This window comes from Bombina bombina, chromosome 10 (assembly GCF_027579735.1).
Source record: "Bombina bombina isolate aBomBom1 chromosome 10, aBomBom1.pri, whole genome shotgun sequence".
Lineage (NCBI taxonomy): Eukaryota > Metazoa > Chordata > Amphibia > Anura > Bombinatoridae > Bombina > Bombina bombina.
The window spans coordinates 27,370,985-27,395,293 of NC_069508.1; the positions used below are offsets into that span (position 1 = coordinate 27,370,985).

At 35.3% G+C, this 24,309-nt stretch overlaps 1 protein-coding gene across 1 annotated transcript in view; it reads left to right on the top strand.

The window, feature by feature from the left end:
- LOC128641108 (calcium-activated chloride channel regulator 1) overlaps positions 1 to 24,309 on the top strand; it is a 34,463-nt gene that overhangs the window by 7,897 nt on the left and 2,257 nt on the right. The window contains exons 4-13 of the mRNA XM_053693683.1: positions 1,538 to 1,646; positions 3,873 to 4,050; positions 5,238 to 5,462; positions 7,505 to 7,729; positions 9,460 to 9,640; positions 10,544 to 10,650; positions 10,885 to 11,106; positions 18,232 to 18,502; positions 20,455 to 20,619; positions 22,904 to 23,140. Of these exons, the coding sequence (XP_053549658.1) occupies positions 1,538 to 1,646; positions 3,873 to 4,050; positions 5,238 to 5,462; positions 7,505 to 7,729; positions 9,460 to 9,640; positions 10,544 to 10,650; positions 10,885 to 11,106; positions 18,232 to 18,502; positions 20,455 to 20,619; positions 22,904 to 23,140 (1,920 nt within the window). The remainder of the gene's footprint in view (positions 1 to 1,537; positions 1,647 to 3,872; positions 4,051 to 5,237; positions 5,463 to 7,504; positions 7,730 to 9,459; positions 9,641 to 10,543; positions 10,651 to 10,884; positions 11,107 to 18,231; positions 18,503 to 20,454; positions 20,620 to 22,903; positions 23,141 to 24,309) is intronic.

Below are 24,309 nucleotides of genomic sequence, written 5' to 3' on the forward strand. Positions count from 1 at the left end.
ATCTGGTGCAAATATATACTTAAAGGATCACAAAACTTTGAATTTGTATCCGTAATTACATTATCAGAGTTTAAATCACAAATGTTTATATATCATAACTAACCTACTTATACACAAAAACTAAGTTTATAAATCTAATAAAAATATATTTTATTTTTCGATTCTGACGTACCTGAAGCCAAACCCCCTGTTATGGGCCGTCCACTACCAAAACTATTCTCCAATCAAAATTTGTTTTTGCGCATATCATAAAAAGCTAATTTCGTCATCATGCACATGCGCACTTCGTTACTGACATTTGCGCATGCGCATATTATACCGGTGATGCCAGAAGATTCAGAGCATCTGCTGTTTAGATGGAGAGTGGCGTATTCGATGACGAGGTCATACAATCGCGCATGCGCATTGCGGCGTAAGTCTGACATTTTAATAACTCAGGTTATCGTAGATGATTGGTGCATGGAAACGAAGATTCGAGCGGTGGGTTTGGAATTCAATAAATTCTTAGAGCAGAATATCTCGATAACGGTAAAAGTATGAAACACAAAGCGGATTAAAAATATAATTGATACATACTGATTTAGTGATTCAAGAGAACTTTATAGCAACGTTTAGTGTCCCTTTAACCAACATATTTTTATATTACTCAGAAGAGCTTTCTGGGTTCAAGAATGTCTCTTTTATGTTTCCTGTGCACAAATATTTTTGTTAAAGAAAACAAAAAAGAAACACTATGTTTAATGGCATAAATTGGGTGTGCTAATATTCATGGCAAACCAGAGAAAATTCCAAATCTTATTACCTTATACATTAATTGACCTCACATTTACATGGTAGCCACTACATTTTATTTAAAGGGACAGTTCACTGTAAAATTGTGTTTCCCTGAATGTGTTCCCCATGACTGTTGTACCAGCTGCAGCTTATAAAAGCTATAAGAAATTGCACACTTATTCTTCTTTTTTGCAATCAAAATAGTTGGATTTGCTCTTTGAAACCACAGCAAATCAAAATAGGCTAAGCTTGCTGACAGATCAGATTGTTATCTTATCACTCAATTACTTAATTTTCTCATCTCTGTCTCTGTGTACAATACTTAGAAAGAACAACTGAAAATAAACACTTTAGAGCTTTATTTCTTCCACTTCCCACTGTGAGTGTAATCTCTTCTGCTGGCTGTGTTTACATAGTTTCTCATTAGCCTATACCTAGGTATAGAAACTTTCAGTATACGTAGAGATACTACAGGCTAAATCATATTTTTCAAATACCAATATAAAGGCAAAGGAGCTATTTGTAAACAATTTAATACACTCCAGCAAGTAAAATGGATCATTGGGAACAAATGAGAGGAGACAAAGTTTTTTGGGTAAACTGTCTTTTTAATTGATACTAATTATATTTTATTGTCTCAATGTACTAATTGTACTCCATCTGATACAGCAAACTTCAGCCTGTACATTTTTAATTTTTACTCATTTAATACATTTTGTAATGGCCTCTTTTAAAGTAAATACAAATATTTTTTTTATTTCAGGGAGAGTGTTTGTCCATGAATGGGCTCATCTACGATGGGGTGTGTTTGATGAGTACAACAATGAGGTGCCTTATTACATTACTCAAAAAGGCAAAGTAGAAAAAACAAGGTACTGTATTATTTGTATTATGTCATTTCAGCTATTGTAAGGTGGAGCTATAAATGCTAAAACATTTATACTTTTGTGTTAGGGTTATGGGTGGGGTAAAAGCTAGGATTAGGGCTATTGTTGTGTTTAGGTCAAGGGTAAAAGGTAGACCTAGGGTTTTGGCTTAGGTTAAGATTATTCTACCTTTAGAGCTAGGGTTGAGACTAATGGTGAAAGTTAGTATTTTGGATAGGGTTACGGTTATGGCTGTGATTAAAGGGACACTGAACCCAATTTTTTTCTTTCGGGATTCAGATAGAGCATGAAATTTTAAACAACTTTCTAATTTACTACTATTATCAAATTTTCTTCATTCTCTTGCTATCTTTATTTGATATGCAAGAATGTAAGTTTAGATGCCGGGACTAAATACATACAGAGAGAAGTGCACTCACAGGAACGAACAACTGGCTCAATAACATTGTTAGCCTGTTCTATGGCGATTTACCACCTGGGTGCAACTTTTTAGCCCAGTAATGCTTTTCACAGAGTAGAACTTTCCTGTAATATATCAGTCTGATCCCGCCTATTACGGTCAGTCCAGCATCGAAATACCAGGCAATTCCTCTCTGAACAAGGAACACAGCAACCCCAGACGATCGTTTCGGCCTTCATTGGGCCTCGTCAGTGAGGTGTAGCTATATTCCTCTAAGCACACTGAGCAAGGAGTCCACGTCTAGTTTAGATGCCGGCCCATTTTTGATGAACAACCTGGGTTGTTCTTGCTGACTGGTGGATACATTCATCCACCAATAAAAAAGTGCTGTCCAGAGGTCTGAACCAAAAAAGAAGCTTAGATGTCTTCTTTTTCAAATAAAGATAGCAAGTGAAAGAATAAAAATTGATAATAGGAGTAAATTAGAAAGTTGTTTAAATTGCATGCTCTATAGTCTATATGAATCACAAAAGAAAACATTTGGGTTCAGTGTCCCTTTAAGGCTAGGCATTGACTTAGGGTTAAGGTTAGTTCTAGGGTAAGAGTTAAGGTTATTGCTAGAGTATGGTTAGGATTATAGCTATGGTTAGGCATATGTGTATGGATACGTTAAGGGCCAGAATAAGGGTCAGGATTTTTGCTAGGACTTGAGCCAGAGTTAGGTTTATGGCTAGGATTAGGATTGTGTCTAGTTTAGGGTAACAGCAAAGATTGGGGTTAGATTTCTGCCTATTGCTTGCTTAAGGGTTATAACTAGGGTTAGGTCTAGGATTATGATTATGGCTAGGTTTAGAGATAGATTTAGGGATAGGATTATAGCTGTGGATAGTGTTAGTCCTCGTTTTCACATATGTTAATTTCTCAATAATGGCCACAGCAACAATATTACATCTTTGTGAAAGTCATTGGTGAAATCCGTCAGTTGATATGATGGGTCAGTGAAACTGCTAAAACTGTAAATTTTAATGCATTTTTTATTTACGGAATGTTTTTATTTATGGAATGAATAAAGGACTTTATTTTACTATTTTTTTTATTTTTGGTCACTGAACCAAAAAGTGTTAATCCTGCAGTTAAAGGGACACTGAGCCCAATTTTTTTTATTTCGTGATTCAGATAGAGCATGCAATTTTATGCAACTTTCTAATTTACTCCTAATATCAATTTGTCTTTGTTCTCTTGCTATCTTTATTTGAAAAACCCTGGACAGCACTTGTTTATTGGTGGGTGAATTTATCCATCAATCAGCAAGAACAACCCAGGTTGTTCACCAAAAATGGGCCGGCATCTAAACATACATTCTTGCATTTCAAATAAAGATACCAAGAGAATGAAGACATTTTGATAATAGGAGTAAATTAGAAAGTAGCTTAAAATTGCATGCTCTATCTGAATCCCAAAACGAAAATGTGGGTTCAGTGTCCCTTTAAGCTCCCGCAAATATAAGCGACACTGTAATTTGCTTTAACGTTGAAAAAATTGTTGTTCCGCTTTATAAGAGCATTTTGATTAGCCATAGAACCAGCCTGACGAATCATACTCAGCATTGAGAGGGTTTGAACTTTTATTGTAACAAACTATGGATAGGTAATGCACGTTATGGATACTTTTCTGACAGTACATGGCAAATACTGGTCATTTTATGTGATAAATATGATGAATATTCTATGTATTCTACCTGTACAAACTAAGAGGTTATGTGAAATAAAGCAAGTGAAACTAGTAAATGATATATTATTTAAATATTATAGTTGTTCCGTTGGCATCACCGGCACCAACAAAAAGCAAGAGTGTAACGGTGCCTCTTGTAAAATGCTGTCTTGTCAACAAGACTCTAAGAGCAGCCTGTATGAAGATGGCTGTGTTTTTATACCGGACAAGAATCAGAAAGTAAAGGAGTCTATCATGTATATGCAGGCGCTGCCCACTGTGAGTATTGTAGCATTACTGGTCCTTCATGTACAACCTATTGTTAGTTTAGTAAATGTATTGCACACTTCACAGACATTAACAACTCGATATCAACACAAACAAAAACTGTCTATAGCTATTAAAATAAAAAATAACAATAAACACCAAAAACGGTAACACATGTTATAAAAAGAGCTAGACAAATGTGCTATTAAAGGGATACTTAAATCAAAATTAAACTTCATGATTCAGATAAAGCAGCAATTTGAAACAACTTTCCAATTTACTTCCATTAACAAAATGTGCTCAGTCTTTTTATATTTACACTTTTTAAGGTCACCAGCTCCTACTGAGCGTGTGCAAGAATTCACAGAATATACATATATTCCTTTGGGATTGGCTGATGGCTGTCACATGATGCAGGGGGAGTGGAAATAGTGATAACTTTGAAATTTGTGAGAAAAAAATTCAACTACTAATTTGACGTTCACACTAAATGCTATTGCATTGTCTTTTTATAATGCATTTGTTTATTATGTACATCCACTATATTTACTAGTCCTTTAACTAAGTGGTGATATTAAATGGACATAATAGTGCAATAAGATGAAGTGGTAATATATTACAGCATTTGCTTTAGAAATTAGCATTGGGTTTGTCATAAATTCACATTCATGAAGAATATATAGATATTCCTTTAGTTTTAACAAAACTAATTTCTGAATGAATATACCTAATTTAAAGAATCATGAATATATCAATATATAATTATCCTTAAAATTCAGATAGAGGATGTAATTTTAATATACTTTTCAATTTACTTCTATAATCAAATGTACTTCATCCTTTTGGTGTCTACTACTACAAGCTGCCTATTGATTAGTGGCTACACACATATGCCTCTTGTCACTGGTTCATCAGATGTGTAAAGCTAGCTCCCAGTAGTGCAGTGTTGCTCTTGTGCTGACCTTATTTAAATGATTAACTAATTTTCAGGAGTTCTATGCAACCAATAGTGCAATAAAATAGTAATACATTAGATATTCTATGTACTTTTATGTCCCTTTATGTTTACTTATGAGTAAGATATACAGTGTATATATATATATATATATATATATATATATATATATATATATATATATATATATATATATAATAGCAATACAGCTTTAATATTAACGTAATCTAATTAACTTCAATAGGTATCTGAATTCTGTGATGCAAGTACCCACAATATTGAAGCTCCGAACCTGCAGAACAAAGTTTGTAATTTTCGGAGTACCTGGGACATTATTGTGAATTCCACAGATATAACATCCACACCAGCAAAGAATGACAGCAATATTCCTGTCCCTACTTTCTCATTGCTGCAGCACAAAGAGCGTATTGTCACATTAGTACTTGATGTCTCAGGAAGCATGGGAACTGTAAGTCTCCTTTTCTAATTTATCTATATTATCATTCATCAGAATGTCTGTACAATGCATTGGGTAGATGGAGTGGGGCACAAAACAACAGTACAGGGTGCGCTATCTTGCGCAAAAAATAACGCACAATCTGGTACTCTAAGTGGGTGGTTAAATATTTTAACTTAAAGATTTTAATGCGACTGAAGCTTATTTAGCACCCTATACTTTTAGTGGATAGGACAGAGTGTAATGTTAGTAAGCTCACGGTGAGCTTATAACAAGTGGTGAGTTAAGTGTTGCACTCAAGAGCAATCCAAAATACCTCTGTAAAATGTAGTGCTTTTTGATACCTGAAGTAAACGGTTATCGCTTGCTAACAAGGAATAAAGGTTTTAAGTTGCATTTTTTTATCTATAAAACAAAGTTTTAATGAAAATAAAGTTTTATGGCAGAATGAAAGGGATTTGGTGTATGACAAGGGGAAGTTATTAGTAGGTGTTTGTGATTGTATGTGTGTGTGTGTGTATGAGTGTGTGTATATATGTGTGTGTATGTGGGTGTGTGTATATATGTGTGTGTGTGTGTGTATATATGTGTGTGTGTGTGAGTGTGTGTATGAGTGTGTGTGTGTGTGTGTGTATGAGCGTGTATAGGTGTGTATGAGTGTTTGTGTGTGTGTGTGTTAGTGTTTATGTTATTATGTGTTATTATGAGTGTAATTGTACTTTGTAATGTCTTTTTGATGTGTTTTGTGCAACTTTTTGTTTTGCAAAACAGTTAAAGGGACAGTCTACTCCAGAATAGTTATTATTTAAAAAGATAAATAATCCCTTTATTGCCCATTCCCCAGTTTTGCATAACCAACACTGTTATATTATTATACTTTTTACCTCTGTGATTACCTTGTATCTAAGCCTCTGCAGACTGCCCCCTTATTTTAGTTCTTTGGAAAGACTTGCATTTTAGCCAATCCATGCCCTCACATAAGTAACTCCAAGAAAGTGAGCACAATGCTATATATATGGCACATATGAACTAGCATTGTCTAACTGTGAAAAACTGTCAAAATGCACTGATCTAAGAGGCGGCCTTCAAAGAAATCAGCATATGAGCCCATCAACTTTTATCTTTCATCAAAGAATACCAGGAGAACAAAGCAAATATGATGATAAAAGTAAATTGGAAACTTGTTTAAAATGACATGATGCCAGGGGTAAGCCCGACAAGTGGAAACACCCATGATAACCCCCTTATCGATTAAGCACAAACATTTGTGCTCTACTTGTAATCTGGCCCTAAATGTTTAAATGTAGGTTTTCAGTTAAATGACATACTGCAAAATGTTCTCTCCTTTAATGTGTTCCAAATGATACATTTTACTGAGTGTAGTTTATTAATACAAATATTTATTTCTTTATGTTCTAGTTTGAAATAGTTGATTTTGCCTTTTGTATCCCCACCTTTGGTAAACATTGCTAAAACGAAGCGTTGGTTACAAAAAAACAAACAAATATTTAAACAAGAAGGTTTAGATAAAATAATGCTCCCAGTGGGAGGTTGTGACAGAGAGGTACTAAAATGTTTATTTTCCATTGCTCCCTCTAAGTGTTGGCCTTTGAGTAAACAGTAATAAATGAGATATGGAAGAGTTTGTCTAAATAATTAGACACATAAGGTAATGAGGTAATCTCCCCCTACAAGATCAGCCCATTGTACTTTGGTTAGGGTTTCAGTTAGCAGAAACAGCTATTTCATATATAAAAATATACATAAAAAATCAGATTCCCATACATTATTAACTGCAGCTGGTATTTGTAAATGGAAACACATTAAGAAGGAACCAATTTTACAGCACACTGTCCCTTTAAACTGTTTACCTTTATTTGTGGAATAAAAAAATATCAATTACATGAATAAACTGCAGATACAAAATAATGAAATCACTAAATTCCGTTCAGCTTTTTGTATGGTACTCTGGTGCATTATATATTTTTGTAAAAAACATAAAAGTATGATCAAATCAATTAATAGCAGAAATCTATATTTTTTTTTAATTACAGTATGAGCGTATAGTAAGATTGAATCAGGCAGCCAAGATATTTGTTACCCAAATCATTGAAACTGGATCTCAGGTCGGCATTGTCACTTTCTCAAGTGCTGCATCCATTGTTTCGCCCCTTGTACAAGTACTCGGTCAACAGCAACGGGACAATCTTGCGAATCTCATTCCAACTGTTGCAAATGGAGGAACACACATTTGCAGTGGAATTTTAATGGGTCTACAGGTAACTAACTGTATTTGTAACTATCACATCTGTTACTGACATTTGGACTGTATAACTTTTGTTTTCCTATTCTATATCAGACGCACATACACACACACACACACACACACACACACACACACACACATACATTCATACATACACATACACACTCATACCTATGCACACATATACACACCTACACAAACACACACATACATACACACACACACTTACCCCCACACACTTACACACACATACACACATTTATACGTACATACATTCATACATACACATACCTATGCACACATATACACACACCTACACAAACACTCACAAACACACAAACACATACACACAAATACACATACATACACCCATACATAAATTCATACATACACATACACACTCATACCTATGCACACATATACACACACTTACACAAACACACACACATACATACACATACAGAAATACACACACCCATTCATGCATACATGCATACACTCATACCTATGCACACATATATTCATGCATACATATACACACTCACCACACAAACCACCAACATAAATACATTTATACACATGCACACACATACACATGCACACATCCACCCACAGACACATTTATACAGACACCATACATACACATGCACATAAACACACACATTCAGACACACACCAGCACACAGACACATATACACACACACAAGCATATATATCACCACTTACACACATATATACACACCCACACATATACATATATACATACATACATATAACCACACACACACATACATACACACACACATATACAGACACACGCCAGCACCCAGACACACATGAAAACATACACGCACACACACACACATATATATATATATATATATATATATATATATATATATATATATATATATATATATATATATATATATATATGAAAAAAGAGAAAAGCACTCCTGAGATAGAACAAAAGCTAGAATAACTTCCATGCCTATTCATTTAAATTTATAACTCAGGGTGCGCGTTCTTTTTGCACACTATGCCCCTTCACAGAGAAAAAATATCCTGTAGCATATCAGTCTGATCCTGCCTAATGACAGTCCAGTGCCGAAATACCAGGCAATTCTTCTCTGAACAAGAGAAACAACAACCCCAGACGATCGTTTCGGCCTTCTATGGGCCTCGTCAGTGAGGTGCAGTTTACATATACACACTTACATATATACATAAATACATACATACATATAACCACACACACATACATACATGCATACACACATGCACACAAACACACACACATATACAGACACACGCCAGCACCCAGGCACACATGAAAACATACACACACACACACATATATATATATATATATATATATATATACACATACACATCACCACACACACCTATATAAATATATATTCTCCCATACATACATTTATACATGTACACACATGCCTATATACACATATATAAACATACACAAATATATACATATATACACACAAATTCATATACACACACACACAAACATACAATTGAAAAATCTCTTATAGACACTTTAAGAAAAACATAAAAGTCTCTATTTTCAGTCTAATGAATCAAGTAGTATTTAGAATACTAGGAAACCAAATGGTATCCAAGACAAATACATGTGAATCAGGTAACACAAACCCCAGCGTTCGTTGTATGAATAACAGAGATACCTATTATACTTCCATTCATATATCGTTTCATATTCAGGTAAACAAACAGATTAATAATTTCACCTATGGAACTGAGATAGTGCTACTAACAGATGGAGAGGACAATTTTGATACAAGTCTTTGCTTCCCTGATATAAAAGAAAGTGGATCAATCATTCATGTCATTGCCCTGGGAACAGCTGCGTCCAAAACTCTAGAGCAAATTGCAAAAATGACCGGTGAGCTAATCAGAGAGAGAACATGTATTAAATCTATGAGATACACTAGAAATGTATGTAAACTGTAGCTATTATAGTATTCTGTTTATACATTTACATAAGGTGTAAGCTGTAAAAATATTTTTTAAGCCAAAATTTGAAAACGATTTGCATTAAGGCATATGAAACTGTAAAGTAAAGGAAATTTCATCTTACATTTATATAATTAAAAGGACATTATGCACTAGATTTTTCTTTGCATAAATGTTTTGTAGATGATCCATTTATATAGCCCATACAGGTTTTTTTTTGTTTTTTTAAATGTATAGTTTTGCTTATTTTTAAATAACATTGCTCTGATTTTCAGACTCCTAACCAAGCCCCAAAGTTTTAGGAGAATACTGCTGTATACATCCTCCAGCTTGCTCCTGTTTGTGTAAAGGATCTTTTCATATGCAAAAGAAGGAGGAAGGGGGGGGGGTCTCCTGTTTTTGCTATACAGCCACATTCAGTGGGTGTTCCAGCTAACCTTTTTAACAGAGCTAAATTGGGAACTTCTAAGTAAGTTTTTAAATAGTTTTATACTGGATTTTTATATCAGTATCTGTGCATCTTATTCGTTATAGTAGTGTCTATTACATGCAGATATATGAAAATTGGTGTATACTGTCCCTTTAATTAAGCATTGAGTGAATTTGTCAGTCCTCCACCCAATAAAAAGGTAACAATAAATCTAAATTTCTTCACTAACTGTAATTATTAAAAAAATAATACTAATACTAATAAAGTCCTTAACTTTGTAACACTTTGTAACGTAGCCCTTCCTATTAGTCAAGAGATTAGAAACACAGAATTGTCATGTGTAATCTCTTTAAAAAATAAAGATAAAACACTGATTGATTAAACACTGTTGTATATTGACAGGTGGTTTACAGTATTTTGCTACAGATAAAGTTGATGCTAATGGTCTGATTGATGCTTTCAGCGGCATCACAGCTGCAAATGGAAATATCTCACAACAGGCTATACAGGTAATTTACGTTATGTTTATTAAACATTTTATTTCTTACTTAAAGGGATATGAAACCCAAAAAAATGATTTCATGATTCAGATAGAACATGTGACTTTTAACCACTTTCTAATTTACTTGTATTATCAATTTGTCTTTATTTATTCATTTGTTGTTTTTTATTTTGTTAATTTACTTAGAGCCTGCTTTTTACTTGGACTTCAGCATCTTAATATTTATTTCATCTGTTGACAGCTGGAAAGCACTGCATTAAATCTGAAACCAAATGAATGCTTGAACGGCACCATTTTTATTGACAGCGCTGTTGGAAAAGAAACATTCTTTTTAGTCACTTGGCAAAGCCCAAACCCGAGAATCACTTTGCAAGACCCAAATGGAAAACTATATACTACTGCCCAGTTCATCAGTGACACAGCTTCCAGATCATCCAGACTGGAAATCCCAGGAGTTGCTCAGGTAATCTTGGCTAATTTTAAGATATTTCAATGTTCCTTTGTCTCTTTCCAGTAAATTGATACGTTGATTCTCCGTAAGTAACAATACTGTAGAGTACAATGCAGGAAAGTGAAAAAAATACTTTGTTGATGCTGTATGTAATAAATTGCAAATATAAGGCTAGATTATGAGTGGAGCGCTATTTTGCACTCATGCTCAAGCAATAACTTCACTAGAAGTAAACTTTTGGGGGCCGATTTATCATCGATCTGTCCGACATGATCCGCTCAGCGGATCATGTCCGACAGACATCGATGAATGCTGACAGCATATGCTGTTAGCATTTATCATTGCACAAGCATTTCTTGTGAACTGCTTGTGCAATGCCGCCCTCTGCAGATTCACGGCCAATCAGCCACTAGCAGGGGGTGTCTATCAGCCCGATCGTATAGGATCGGGCGATTGATGTCCGCAGCTTCAGAGCAGGCGGGCCAGTTATGGAGCAGCGGTCTTAAGACTGCTGCTTCATAACTGCTGTTTCCGGCGAGTGGGAAGACTTGCGCGGAAATAGGGGCATCAAGCTTCATTCGGAGCATGATAATTTGGCCCCTTGTTGTGCATCAGATTGCGTTCACCTTACAACTTGAAAGTTAAAAAGTTAGCATGCCAGTGAAAACCCGACACGCGCAAATAGTTAAACTTTGAATATCACGACCACAATAACATATTCTCCCGTAAACTTCAAAAGAGCACAAAAAACTGCAAAAAAACCTTAACAACCATACTCGTGCACTAACCTGACCATCTCTATTCAAGTGCGCTAAACCGGACATGAATTATGAATAGTGATTTAAGAAAATTAAGGCCTAGATTTAGAGTTCGGCGGTAGCCGTCAAAACCAGCGTTAGAGGCTCCTAACGCTGGTTTTGGCCGCCCGCTGGTATTTGGAGTCAGTGATTAAAGGGTCTAACGCTCACTTTTCAGCCGCGACTTTTCCATACCGCAGATCCCCCTACGCCATTTGCGTAGCCTATCTTTTCAATGGGATCTTTCTAACGCTGGTATTTAGAGTCGTTTCTGCAGTGAGCGTTAGAGCTCTAACGACAAGATTCCAGCCGCCTGAAAAAAGCAGGAGTTAAGAGCTTTCTGGCTAACGCCGGTTTATAAAGCTCTTAACTACTGTACCCTAAACTACACTAACACCCATAAACTACCTATGTACCCCTAAACCGAGCTCCCCCCACATCGCCGCCACTCGATTAAAATTTTTAACCCCTAATCTGCCGACCGCCACCTACGTTATACTTATGTACCCCTAATCTGCTGCCCCTAACCCCGCCGACCCCTATATTATATTTATTAACCCCTAACTTGCCCCACACAACGTCGCCGCAAGCTACTTAAAATAATTAACCCCTAATCTTCCGACCGCAAATCGCCGCCACCTACGTTATCCCTATGTACCCCTAATCTTCTGCCCCTAACATCGCCGACCCCTATGTTATATTTATTAACCCCTAATCTGCCCCCCACAACGTCGCCGACACCTACCTACACTTATTAACCCCTAATCTGCCGAGCGGACCTGAGCGCTACTATAATAAAGTTATTAACCCCTAATCCGCCTCACTAACCCTATCATAAATAGTATTAACCCCTAATCTGCCCTCCCTAACATCGCCGACACCTACCTTCAATTATTAACCCCTAATCTGCCGACCGGAGCTCACCGCTATTCTAATAAATGTATTAACCCCTAAAGCTAAGTCTAACCCTAACACTAACACCCCCCTAAGTTAAATATAATTTTTATCTAACGAAATAAATTAACTCTTATTAAATAAATGATTCCTATTTAAAGCTAAATACTTACCTGTAAAATAAATCCTAATATAGCTACAATATAAATTACATTTATATTATAGCTATTTTAGGATTAATATTTATTTTACAGGTAACTTTGTATTTATTTTAACCAGGTACAATAGCTATTAAATAGTTAAGAACTATTTAATAGTTACCTAGTTAAAATAATTACAAATTTACCTGTAAAATAAATCCTAACCTAAGTTATAATTAAACCTAACACTACCCTATCAATAAAATAATTAAATAAACTACCTACAATTACCTACAATTAACCTAACACTACACTATCAATAAATTAATTAAACACAATTGCTACAAATAAAAACAATTAAATAAACTATCTAAAGTACAAAAAATAAAAAAGAACTAAGTTACAGAAAATAAAAAAATATTTACAAACATAAGAAAAATATTACAACAATTTTAAACTAATTACACCTACTCTAAGCCCCCTAATAAAATAACAAAGACCCCCAAAATAAAAAATTCCCTACCCTATTCTAAAATACAAAAATTACAAGCTCTTTTACCTTACCAGCCCTGAACAGGGCCCTTTGCGGGGCATGCCCCAAGAATTTCAGCTCTTTTGCCTGTAAAAAAAAACATACAATACCCCCCCCCCCAACATTACAACCCACCACCCACATACCCCTAATCTAACCCAAACCCCCCTTAAATAAACCTAACACTAAGCCCCTGATGATCTTCCTACCTTGTCTTCACCATGCCAGGTTCACCGATCCGTCCTGGCTCCAAGATCTTCATCCAACCCAAGCGGGGGTTGGCGATCCATAATCCGGTGCTCCAAAGTCTTCCTCCTATCCGGCAAGAAGAGGACATCCGGACCGGCAAACATCTTCTCCAAGCGGCATCTTCTATGTTCTTCCATCCGATGATGACCGGCTCCATCTTGAAGACCTCCAGCGCGGATCCATCCTCTTCTTCCGACGACTAGACGACGAATGACGGTTCCTTTAAGGGACGTCATCCAAGATGGCGTCCCTCGAATTCCGATTGGCTGATAGGATTCTATCAACCAATCGGAATTAAGGTAGGAATTTTCTGATTGGCTGATGGAATCAGCCAATCAGAATCAAGTTCAATCCGATTGGCTGATCCAATCAGCCAATCAGATTGAGCTCGCATTCTATTGGCTGTTCCGATCAGCCAATAGAATGCGAGCTCAATCTGATTGGCTGATTGGATCAGCCAATCGGATTGAACTTGATTCTGATTGGCTGATTCCATCAGCCAATCAGAAAATTCCTACCTTAATTCCGATTGGCTGATAGAATCCTATCAGCCAATCGGAATTCGAGGGACGCCATCTTGGATGACGTCCCTTAAAGGAACCGTCATTCGTCGTCTAGTCGTCGGAAGAAGAGGATGGATCCGCGCTGGAGGTCTTCAAGATGGAGCCGGTCGTCATCGGATGGAAGAACATAGAAGATGCCGCTTGGAGAAGATGTTTGCCGGTCCGGATGTCCTCTTCTTGCCGGATAGGAGGAAGACTTTGGAGCACCGGATTATGGATCGCCAACCCCCGCTTGGGTTGGATGAAGATCTTGGAGCCAGGACGGATCGGTGAACCTGGCATGGTGAAGACAAGGTAGGAAGATCATCAGGGGCTTAGTGTTAGGTTTATTTAAGGGGGGTTTGGGTTAGATTAGGGGTATGTGGGTGGTGGGTTGTAATGTTGGGGGGGGGTATTGTATGTTTTTTTTTACAGGCAAAAGAGCTGAAATTCTTGGGGCATGCCCCGCAAAGGGCCCTGTTCAGGGCTGGTAAGGTAAAAGAGCTTGTAATTTTTGTATTTTAGAATAGGGTAGGGAATTTTTTATTTTGGGGGTCTTTGTTATTTTATTAGGGGGCTTAGAGTAGGTGTAATTAGTTTAAAATTGTTGTAATATTTTTCTTATGTTTGTAAATATTTTTTTATTTTCTGTAACTTAGTTCTTTTTTATTTTTTGTACTTTAGATAGTTTATTTAATTGTATTTATTTGTAGCAATTGTGTTTAATTAATTTATTGATAGTGTAGTGTTAGGTTAATTGTAGGTAATTGTAGGTAGTTTATTTAATTATTTTATTGATAGGGTAGTGTTAGGTTTAATTATAACTTAGGTTAGGATTTATTTTACAGGTAAATTTGTAATTATTTTAACTAGGTAACTATTAAATAGTTCTTAACTATTTAATAGCTATTGTACCTGGTTAAAATAAATACAAAGTTACCTGTAAAATAAATATTAATCCTAAAATAGCTATAATATAAATGTAATTTATATTGTAGCTATATTAGGATTTATTTTACAGGTAAGTATTTAGCTTTAAATAGGAATCATTTATTTAATAAGAGTTAATTTATTTCGTTAGATAAAAATTATATTTAACTTAGGGGGGTGTTAGTGTTAGGGTTAGACTTAGCTTTAGGGGTTAATACATTTATTAGAATAGCGGTGAGCTCCGGTCGGCAGATTAGGGGTTAATAATTGAAGGTAGGTGTCGGCGATGTTAGGGAGGGCAGATTAGGGGTTAATACTATTTATGATAGGGTTAGTGAGGCGGATTAGGGGTTAATAACTTTATTATAGTAGCGCTCAGGTCCGCTCGGCAGATTAGGGGTTAATAAGTGTAGGTAGGTGTCGGCGACGTTGTGGGGGGCAGATTAGGGGTTAATAAATATAACATAGGGGTCGGCGATGTTAGGGCAGCAGATTAGGGGTACATAGGGATAACGTAGGTGGCGGCGGTTTACGGAGCGGCAGATTAGGGGTTAAAAGTGTAATGCAGGGGTCAGCGATAGCGGGGGCGGCAGATTAGGGGTTAATAAGTGTAAGGTTAGGGGTGTTTAGACTCGGGGTACATGTTAGAGTGTTAGGTGCAGACGTAGGAAGTGTTTCCCCATAGGAAACAATGGGGCTGCGTTAGGAGCTGAACGCTGCTTTTTTGCAGGTGTTAGGTTTTTTTTCAGCTCAAACAGCCCCATTGTTTCCTATGGGAGAATCGTGCACGAGCACGTTTTTGAGGCCGGCCGCGTCCGTAAGCAACTCTGGTATCGAGAGTTGTATTTGCGGTAAAAATGCTCTACGCTCCTTTTTTGGAGCCTAACGCAGCATTTGTTTTAACTCTCGATACCAGAGTTAAATTTATGGTGCGGCCAGAAAAAAACCCGCGGAGCGTTAACAGCCCTTTTACCGCCAAACTCCAAATCTAGCCGTAAGTGTTTGCGCTAGATACGTGACTCACTGGCTCTTCTGGGTACCCCTTCCACAAGAGTGACCAAAAATACGCAGATACAAACAAAAAACAAAGGAGGGCGCAAGAGCAGAGTTAAAATGGAATAAGTGATAAGTGAATTAAAGTGAAACAAAATTGTATAATAGAAATAATAGAAATCATAAAAATAGTAGAAATAGTACAAAATTATAAAGATAATACCTGTATTAGGGTAATATATAACCTGGTGCTAAACAGTGCAGTAACTCAATTGAAATAAACAAGGTTAAATATATAAAGATTTTTTAATAATATAAAAATCAGACCAAATATCTAGAAGAAACGTTCAATTATCCAGAAAAATAGCGTTTGGATGAATATGTGGGTGCCCACAAATAGACAAAAAAATTGAAGAACTAAAATGTTAAGTAAATCAAAATTAAAAATAGGTACTAGAAAGTTACACATGATAGGATACACATATGCAACATAGTATAAAATAATTAATAACAAATAGGAGTATTTGAATTGTACTGAGCAAGCCTTAATAAAACCTGACTATAGAACCTGTATAGGGTCAGCCTATGTGTATATAGAGCGGGATGACTCCCAAAATACCACCGAATAAAAGTATTAAAAGTCCAAAGCAGGTGATTACAAACACTTTCAATAACGTGTGAGTGGTGTCAAATTGAGCATATGCTCACAGTATCTTCAATCACAGCGAATAGCCACTAATGCTCTGTAGTGGTGCTTTAAATCTTTAGCAGGAACAAAGTACTCACCCTCTTGTTCTTTGACAATAAGTCAGGGTGTATTGCAGTATGGGAAGATGTACCTTTTTATGATCAACTCTCCTCAGGCACTTTGTTCCGGCCCTGCTTACACTTCAGGTATTTTTACCACAGAGATTCGGTTGTTGACGTCACAGATGCTGAGAGTGTTGGATTCAAAATCAGCTGTGGAGCTCCTCTGCTGATCTTTAGGTACCTGCACTTAGTGCATTTGCACGCAGGTCACTGGAAGATTTCCAAATCCACTTTAAATGCAATTGTGATTGCAGCAACAAGTCCGATTTTAAGTTTGGCCAAACTCTCACTTCATGGATGATAGATTACCGGAACAAAAGGTATAGATCAAGCTGGCAGTGCTTTAACGAGTTTCACCCGTATAGATCTTGATAAAGCCCAAGCTATGGGTGAAATGCGTTGAAGTACTGCCAGCTTGATCTATACCTTTTGTTCCGGTAATCTATCATCCTTGAAGTGAGAGTTTGGCCAAACCTAATATCAGACTTGTTGCTGCAATCACTATTGCATTTAAAGTGGATTTTAATTCTTCAATTTTTTGTCTATTTGTGGGCACCCACATATTCATCCGAACGCTAATTTTCTGGATACTTGAATGTTTCTTCTAGATATTTGGTCTGATTTTTATATTATTAAAAAATCTTTATATATTTAACCTTGTTTATTTCAATTGAGTTACTGCACTGTTTAGCACCAGGTTATATATTACCCTAATACAGGTATTATCTTTTTAATTTTGTACTATTTCTACTATTTTTATGATTTCTATTATTTCCATTATACAATTTTGTTTCACTTTAATTCACTTATCACTTATTCAATTTTAACTCCACTCTAGCGCCCTCCTTTGTTTTTTTGTTTATATCTATGAGTTATGAATAGTTCACATGCCAATGTTCTTCACATAGCAGACTATGTTCTATTTAATTTTTAAAAAAATATTTATGAGCATGTGCAAAAGTGCACAGTATATACATATATGCATTTTGTGATTGGCTACAGCTGTCTCATAAGAAAGGGGAAGGAACAAATTGGATTAACTTTGAATGTTGCCAGAAAATATTCTACTGCTCATGTCAAATAGGAGTAAATGTTCATGCATTATCTTTTTATTGTGTATTTTTCTCTTTTTCAATTCTTCTATATTTAGTGATCCTTTTGAAAATTTCTATGGGGAAAAATATTTTATGATAATGAATTACCGTAATCCAAAGTCATGTGTATAACAACATTTCTTTTTCACTTTCTAGAGTGGTCAATGGAGATACAGTCTGTGCAATAGTTTTACAGGGAATCAAGTTATCGGGATACTGGTCAACTCTAAGGCAGCCAATGATAATATTCCCCCTGTGCTTGTAAATGCCCATATGAATAGGGACCTTAATCAGTTCCCCAGTCCCATGGTCGTGTATGCATCAGTAAGCCAAGGTTACCTACCTGTGAAAGGGGCTAAAGTGACGGCAATTGTTGAATCACAGAGCGGAAATCAGGTCATTCTGCCACTTTTTGACAATGGAGCAGGTATTATTATTTATTTGTATTTATTCGATTTGATAAATAAATTATTAGAAATGTGTTCCTAGGTTAGAACAGTATAGAGAGTACACTAACATAGGAATACATTTCTATATAATATTTAGGAGCTCTGTTTTTTACAGACCTTCACCACAGATTGCATGGTCCAAAAAACTATTTAATTTTAAATCCCTTAAAGGGACACTGAACCCAAATTTTTTCTTCCGTGATTCAGATAGAGAATTAAAATTTTAGGCAACTTTCTAATTTACTCATATTATTAATTTTTCTTCATTCTCTTGGTATCTTTATTTGAAATGCAAGAATGTAAGTTTAGATGCCAGCCCAATTTTGGTGAAGAACCTGGGTTGTTCTTGCTGATTGGTGGATAAATTCATCCACCAATAAAAAAGTGCTGTCCACAGTTCTGAATAAAAAAAAAAGCTCAGATGCCTTCTTTTTCAAATAAAGATAGCAAGAAAACAAAGAAAATTTGATAATAGGAGTAAATTAGAAAGTTGCTTAAAATTGCATGCTCTATCTGAATCATGAGATAAAAAATTTGGGTTCAGTGTCCCTTTAAAGTATAGGAATGAATAGATATTTATGTTAATATTTTCATTGCTTGTTTTTGTAATATTCAAACATAATTTTCTGATTAATCTTAGGCCTAATTTCCATTGCTGTTAATTTACTAAACTTAAAGGGACAGTCTAATCAAAATTAAACTTTCATGATTCAGTTAGAGCAGCAATTTTAAGCAACTTTCTAAATTACTCCTATTATCAATTTTTCTTTGTTCTCTTGGTATCTTTATTGGAGAAGGCTGGAATGTAAGCTTAGGAGACGATCCATTTTTTGTTCAGCACCCTTGATAGCACTTGATGATTGGTGGCTTCATTTAGACACCAATCAGCAAGCGCTACCCAGGTCTGAACCAAAAATGTGTCGGCTCCTAAACTTCCATTCTTGCTTTTTCAAATAAAGATATCAAGAGAACAAAGACAAATTGATAATAGAAGTAAATTAGAAAGCTGATTAAAATTGCTTCTCTATCTGTATCATGAAAGTTTACATTTGACTAGACTATCCCTTTAATCCATTTACATAGACTTTAATGTACATACTTGTTGTTACCACTCTTTTACTCAATGTATTAGTTAATAGCAATGGAAATTAGACCAAGAATCAGAAAATGATGTTCAAATACCTCCAGACCATCATGGCTCCTCCCTCTGATTGACCTTAGTCCGTCTTTCTGTCTCTCCATCACAGATTTCCAATCACTATGTAGAGAGGTACGCATTAGGGCTTTATGGAAGGTAGATTAATAAAAACTACATATTATAGCAGAGATTTTAATAGGCTAGGAACGAATATTCGTCCACTGCATTATTTATATTCATTAAAACAAAACAAATACTTAATATTTGGGGAACATTTACATTTGCTTTCATTAAACAAACGTAAATGTTCCTTTGCTACAGGTGAAAAAGTTCCCGTGTAGCGTTATACTTACCTCTAGTCCTTGGCTACACTAACAGCAGAAAGATCCCAGAATCGGCATTAAAAGAGAAGCTCCTTTAGTGGGGGCTCTGAGATCCACCACAGTAAGCCTTCTTATAGCGTGGCCTGGAGCTCTGTGAAGATTTGGGATTAGTGCGTCTCTCCACAATAACGCTACAAGTGAACTTTTTCACATGTAGCAAAGGGACATTTACATTTGTTTAACAATTTTTTTTTAAAATGTTCTTCAAATATTCAGTATTCATTTAGTTTTAAACAAATGAATAGCAAATAGGGCAGCAGATGAATATTTATTCCAAAATATTCTACACACCAATTTTTTTTGCCACTGCTACATGTTAAAATGATTTAAATTGAATTGAACGGTGCTTTATGTATATATGTTCTATGTACAAAATTTGGATAATTATTTTACACTTGACTATTTTTAGGTGCTGATGTTATAAAAAATGATGGGATCTACTCAAGATACTTCACAAATTTTACAGAAAATGGAAGATATAGCTTAAAAATAAGAGTTGAAAGCAGAAAGGATAAAACAAGGTTGGCTCTTCGGAGAAGTCGCGCCTACTACGTTCCTGGTTATGTAGAAGATGGTAATGGCCAAACTTTCCTTTTATAGAATTATAATATTTTAACTTAAAGGGACAGTCAAGTCCAAAAAAAACTTTCATGTTTCAAATAGAGCATGTAATTTTAAAGAACTTTCCAATTTACCTTTATCACCAATTTTGCTTTGTTTTCTTTGTATTCTTAGTTGAAAGCTAAACCTAGAAGGTTCATATGCTAATTTATTAGACCTTGAAGTCCACCTCTAATCTAAATGCCTTTTGATAGTTTTTCACAACTAGAGGGCATTAGTGTTTCATATAGATAACATTGAGCTCATGCACGTGAATTTACCATGGAGACAGCTCTGATTGGCTAAAATGCAAGTCTGTCAAAAGAACTGAAATAAGGGGGCAGTCTGCTGAAGCTTAGATACAAGGTAATTACAGAGGTAAGAACAAAGAGATCAAGTATAGTTAAGCGCTAAGAGCGAAGGTTGAAGAGGAGATAAGTAATAATATAGGAAAATATATAATAGGCAAAGATGCACTGTTTGCTAAAAACGCAAGTAATCGAATACGGAAATAATTCCTTTCTTTACTTTTTTAAGAATTTTACATTTTAAGAGTGTTACTAATAGTAACGAGTAAGGGAGACGTCCCTATACTTTTAGATACATTTGTCTAATTTGTTGCATTTGCACTTCACTTGATATATTTTAATAAATTGTTTTTATTGTATCTACTAGCATCCTCCACTTCATTTCATTTCTTAGCATATTTTTTGTATACATATTGTGCACCAATAATCATACATATATTGATTTTTTTTTATTTTGACCACACTCACTGCATCTGTGCCTATTATATATTTTCCTATATAATTACTTATCTCCTCTTCAACCTTCGCTCTTAGCGCTTAACTATACTTGATCTCTTTGTTCTAACGTTCTGTTTTTTCCTGGAGGGGAAATACATAGTTAAGCTAGGTTGTATTCTATAGCGCATATAATTTTATTTACACTGCAATTACAGAGGTAAAACATGTATAATTAAAACTGTGTTGGTTATGCAAAACTGGGGAATTGGTAATTAAGGGATTGTCTATCTTTTAAAACAACAAAAATTCTGGTGTTGACTGTGCCTTTAAGTAATATTTACTGTCATAGAGTAAATTATTTTGTATCTTGTTAAAATAGTTACACTTATTTATCACAAATATTCTCAAACATGTTTGGAAAACATCACTATTTCTAGGTATAAATAATAGTTTGTTCTCTTCATATTGCAAATTCTTGATGATGAATAGAAAATAACTTTGAGAGATATGTAGGGATGTGTCAATGTCTGAAACCTGGTAAAACAAACAAATGTCCCTTTTAAAATATGTTCTGCCATTTTAATGTTTATATAAAAATAATGTAATTCCTATATCAATTTGTCATATTAATAAAATTTTAATATTGCGTACATTGAAGTCTATTCAAGTCAACATTTAAATGTTAATATTCAAATGTTTGAATGTTATATTCAATAAATGGAAAAATAACTTTTTTTGTTCAGTAAATACATTATATTAAAGGGACAGTATACCGTAAAATAGTTTTTCCCTTAATGTATTTCCAATTACTTGTTTTACCAACTGCAAACTAGAGTATGAAATGTATGAGAAATTGAATTGTCAGGCTTATTTATTTAATTGCTGGTTTTGTGCTTTGAAACTACAGCCTATTAAAATGGGTTGACCTCGCAGGTAATAAGGAGATCTCATTATGTTATCCCTTTGTGTAAACATAATTGCTTGCTTATCGTATATATATATATATGTTTGTAAACCCAAGCCCAATACTTAGAGAGAACAATGGAAAATTATATTTTATTAGTTATCTCTTCTACTCCACACCGGGAGTGTAATTTCTTCTGCTGGCTGTGTTAAGTCCAAAAACCTACAGCATAGGTGGGGATACCACAGGATAAATCATCTATTTCAAATACCAAAATAAGGGGGAGCTACCTGTAAACAATTTAATACACTCCAGAAGGTAAATTAGATAATTTGGATCAAATTAAAGAGGAGAAATGTTTTGGGTAAACTGTCCCTTTAATTTTGAATAAATTAATGAATGAATCTGCTGACACATTTGCCCATCCCTAGAAACATGTATTGTGTTTTTCTGATTGTGAATAAAATATCATTAATATTATTACAGAAATATCTTATAGAAATTATTACTAATAAATTCTGCTTCCTGTAATTGACAATTTGATTATAGTAATAAATACAGTCAACTGTAGAACTGCCTGAAATTGCTAACAAACATTTTTATTGTAGGTGAGATTGTCATGAACCCTTCAAAACCTGTTGTGAGTGATGAGGATCTACAACCTGTCTTGGAAGACTTCAGCAGGACAACTTCAGGAGGATCTTTTGTAGTTTCTATGGTTCCCTCTGGTCCCCAACCAGACATTTACAAACCAGAGAAAATAACAGATGTGGAAGCAAAAATAGAAAACCAAACTATTGTACTGATGTGGACTGCAACTGGTGATGATATGGACCAAGGACAAGGTATATAATATTATTCTGAGCTGCAGATGAAATCAGTTAATATTTCTCCATATAATTTTTTTTTATTGTTTATGCATATCAATTTTTGTATAGCTGCTAACATATATATGTGTTTGTGTGTATTGAGCAAAAATGGCTATCTCTGAGCATATTACTTATTAGCTCTAGCCCTATGTTAAAAAAAGTATTGTTTTGCTTGTGATTTTCATCTTTGATTGACTGCGATATGCAAATATATTTATATATTAACTAGTTGATAAGCGTGCCCAGAGGGTAGTCTATGTGTTAAAATGCAAGCCCCCAGGCTACAAAAAATAAAAAAGTAAAAATACAGAAAAAAATAAACAAGGCTATCCAAAATAATAAAATTAAACCTAAACTAATACCCCTAAAACAATAAAAAATCCCCCCCAAATAAAAACACCCCATAATCTAATACTAAAACTACCAATAGCCCTTAAAAGGGCATTTTGTAGGGCATTGCCCTAAAGAAATCAGCTATTTAACATTGAAAGTAAACAAAGTTCCCCCTACCAGTAAAACCCCCCACCCACCAAACCCCCCCAAAATAAAAATAAAAACTAAGACTGAAAAACCTAAACTACCCATTGCCCCTAAAGGGGTATTTGTATGGGCATTGCCCTTAAAAGGGCATGCAGCTCTTTTTCACTGCCCTTAAAAGGGCATTCAGCTCTTTTTTAAAATTGCCCAATGAACCCTAATCTAAAATAAAAACCCCCCAAAAAACAATTAAAAAAACCCCCACTAAAGCCCCAAATAAGTACTCACGGTTTCAGAAGTCCGGCGGAGGTCTTCTTCAGGAGGTCCATCATCTTCATCCACAGCAAAGGCGGCATGGATCGGAGGTCCGGAGCGGTCTTCCAAGATGTGGCGATCCTTGGTGGTGGTCATCTGTGGCGGCGTTGGCGGTCCGTGGCAGCGGTGGTCTTTGGCGGCATGGAGGCTCCTCTTCATTTGATGTCCGTCGTATACTGAATATTGAACGCAAGGTACAGCAATCAATTTGGTGTACCTTACATTCCTATTGACTGAATTTAGGATTAGAGCTACTGAAATCCAATTGGCTGTTCAAATCAGCCAATAAGATTTCAGTAGCTCTCATCCTATTGTTTGATTTTGAAAATTTTAGCCAATAGGAATGCAAGATA